Below are 2,813 nucleotides of genomic sequence, written 5' to 3'. Positions count from 1 at the left end.
TCATCATCATCATCATGTTAGTCATATTGTACTTATTAGAAAGTTCAATTCATTTTGAATAATGACAACAACTACCTACATATATATTTTATCTGTCATATGATGACATTCCTGTTGGTACAGTGATTCACACTCGGTGGAAATATGAAAATTTTATAAAGTACTTGACAACATTATTGAGTTCTGTTGTGATAACTTGTTTAAAAATGCGTTTCCAGAACGAGAGTGAGAACACTATGGAAGCTATCCTGCTGAATCGCCTGTCCACATTTGCCACAAACATCAAAGAGCATCAAGTAAAAGCATCAGAGCTATGTGCGTGTCGTCCATGGGGAAAGGATGAGTTAGAGCAAGCTGCTATCATCGCATCCAAACTACAATCTATACTGGGAAGATTTCAAAGTGATCTCTATCAGTACTTCAATCTATCTAAGGATCCTAACGCCGATGAGATTTCAAATTTAACTGCCATACAGCTAGAGGGTGATGAAGTTTTAGCTGAACTTAATACAAGAATTCAAGCCGATAAGGATACAAGACAAGTCAAATCTGATCCTACAAAAAATAGGAGCAAGTTACCAGAGTTGGATTTAATATCTTTTCATGGTGACGTTCTAGAATGGACTCAATTCTGGGACCAATTTAGTTCCAACATTGATCAAAGGAATATACGAGACGTTGATAAGCTACTCTACCTTAAAGCATCATTAAAGGATGAAGCCAAAACCATAATCGATGGTTTAGAGACCACGAATGACAATTATAAGATTGCCATAGATACTCTGAGAGAGAGATACGGCAACAGAGTGCAGATTGTTGACGCTCACTATTCTTCCTTATATAAGATTAAGAAGGCCACGAAGCCAGAAGATTGCAGAAAGACATTAGATGAACTCGAGAGACATCTAAGAGTCTTACAGTCCCTAGGAGAGGACACAAATCAAAACCATTTAAGATTTCTTTTCATGGAAAAGTTCCCTGAAGACGTCATTTATGAAATGAAACTAAAATTGAAGACTGAATCCATCGAAGAAATAAGAAAACAACTAAACGCTATCATATCAGCAAAAGAAGATGCCAAGAGGATAAGCGTTGAGACTAAAGATATGGAAACAACCTTTACTACTGAAACTTTACACATAAGAGATAAACATGCGAAGAAATCCAACGATAGGAGAATCAAACATAGAGTTATAAATATGAGGGAAAAACCAAATAAATTTAGAAAAAATACATCAACCTTTTCAAATACATTCACGCCTAAGAAAAGAACATACGAGGCTAATAGTGAATCGAATAATGCGCAGGCATCTGAAAAACGAAGGAAATTAGAATGTATATTTTGTCAAGGGGATCATTACAATGACGTTTGCACGAAATTTAAGACCTTGGCTGAAAGGAAAGGTAAAATACCTAACCGTTGTTACATCTGTTTGAGAACTGGCCATAAACAAATTACCTGTAGAAAGACACACACCTGCCATCACTGTGGTGAAAGGAATCAGCATAATAGAGCATTGTGCCCTACGAAATTGCTTCAGGTAACAGAGACTTCATCGTCACAAGATTCCTGTGCCTGAAAGATATATCTAAACCAGCTATAGAAGAGAATCTTATACATTACAGATTTATACGTGTACCTTTTGTAATCATATCTACCTACCTATAATGCTACCATCAAACATCACTTATCTAGTATCAATGATGAACGTTTAAAGAGTCTAGCCAGTGACATCTATGTACATAATATTTGACAGGATCAAACGGAGTCAAAGAAGCGATGAGTCTGTATAAAGACAGTAAAATGATATGGATTCCAACTCTAAAGAGCTTATGCAGAAGAACATAACAGATGCTAGTACAGATTAAACTGTAAAACTCTTGATTTAAAATGGGACTTAGAAAGGGATACGATTTGCCTAAAGATAAAAACACTACTAATGCTTATACGAAGAGAGGTCGTCAGAGGTGTTCTGAAGACCTTAAGCAAGTTCATCACATATGCCTACCTAAGAACATAGCGAATAGCCAAGACGGCCAACTTCACGGTTTCACAGATTCGTCTGTCAGCGTATGCAGCCGTAGTATATTTACTTCAAGGAGACAAGGTGAACTTCGTTATTGGCAAGTCAAGTTTAATACCCATAAAAGATCAAAATAATCTGAAGATTCCTAAATTGGAACTATTAGGAGTTTTAATAGGTACCAGACTAATCCAATATGTCATGAAACATCTCCAGATATAGAAAAAATCAAGAAAAATAAGAAATTGACTGAAAGATATGTCCCGTCTAAATACAACTCAGCTGATGTAGGCAGACTAATTCAACAGAAGATTTTCAACAATGCCTCAGCGGCCTAGAATTTCTGACAGGAGATTCTCACAACTGGCCATGCCGACCCGCAAGAGATGTTACTCTTCGAGCGGGGGAGGGTCTGTCGAACAACATCATACAGAAAGTTGGATTGAACTCGGACGGAAAAAATCAGCTTAAAAAGAATATTAACTTGAGCAAGAGTCAAAGTATCAGACGGAAACCGGACAAGTCTGTTCAGAAACACAGGCAAGTGAGGATAACAGAATAAGCTCAGAAGTACAAAAAATAAGAAGTACATAGAGACAGTTTACCTGGATGAAGTCGATGGTAAGGAGACACATCTTACTCGCTATCTAGGATTATTCAAAGATGTCTACAGAATCCTTAGATGTAGCGGTCGTTTGACGCACTCTGATTTATCATATGACGCGAAACATCCGATTCTTTTGCCAAAGGATTGTGACTTTACCACAAGTATGTACCACAAAGAAAGCA

At 37.1% G+C, this 2,813-nt stretch overlaps 1 protein-coding gene across 1 annotated transcript; it reads left to right on the top strand.

The window, feature by feature from the left end:
• Positions 1-206: 206 nt before the first annotated feature.
• Positions 207-2,362, top strand: LOC134793081 (uncharacterized). Its single transcript, XM_063764607.1, has 2 exons — positions 207-1,404; positions 2,241-2,362. The coding sequence occupies exons 1-2, from the start codon at positions 207-209 to the stop codon at positions 2,360-2,362; spliced, it is 1,320 nt and encodes a 439-aa protein (XP_063620677.1).
• Positions 2,363-2,813: the final 451 nt, after the last annotated feature.

Source organism: Cydia splendana, chromosome 8 (genome assembly GCF_910591565.1).
Source record: "Cydia splendana chromosome 8, ilCydSple1.2, whole genome shotgun sequence".
Lineage (NCBI taxonomy): Eukaryota > Metazoa > Arthropoda > Insecta > Lepidoptera > Tortricidae > Cydia > Cydia splendana.
This window is presented reverse-complemented; position numbering and strand designations above follow the sequence as displayed.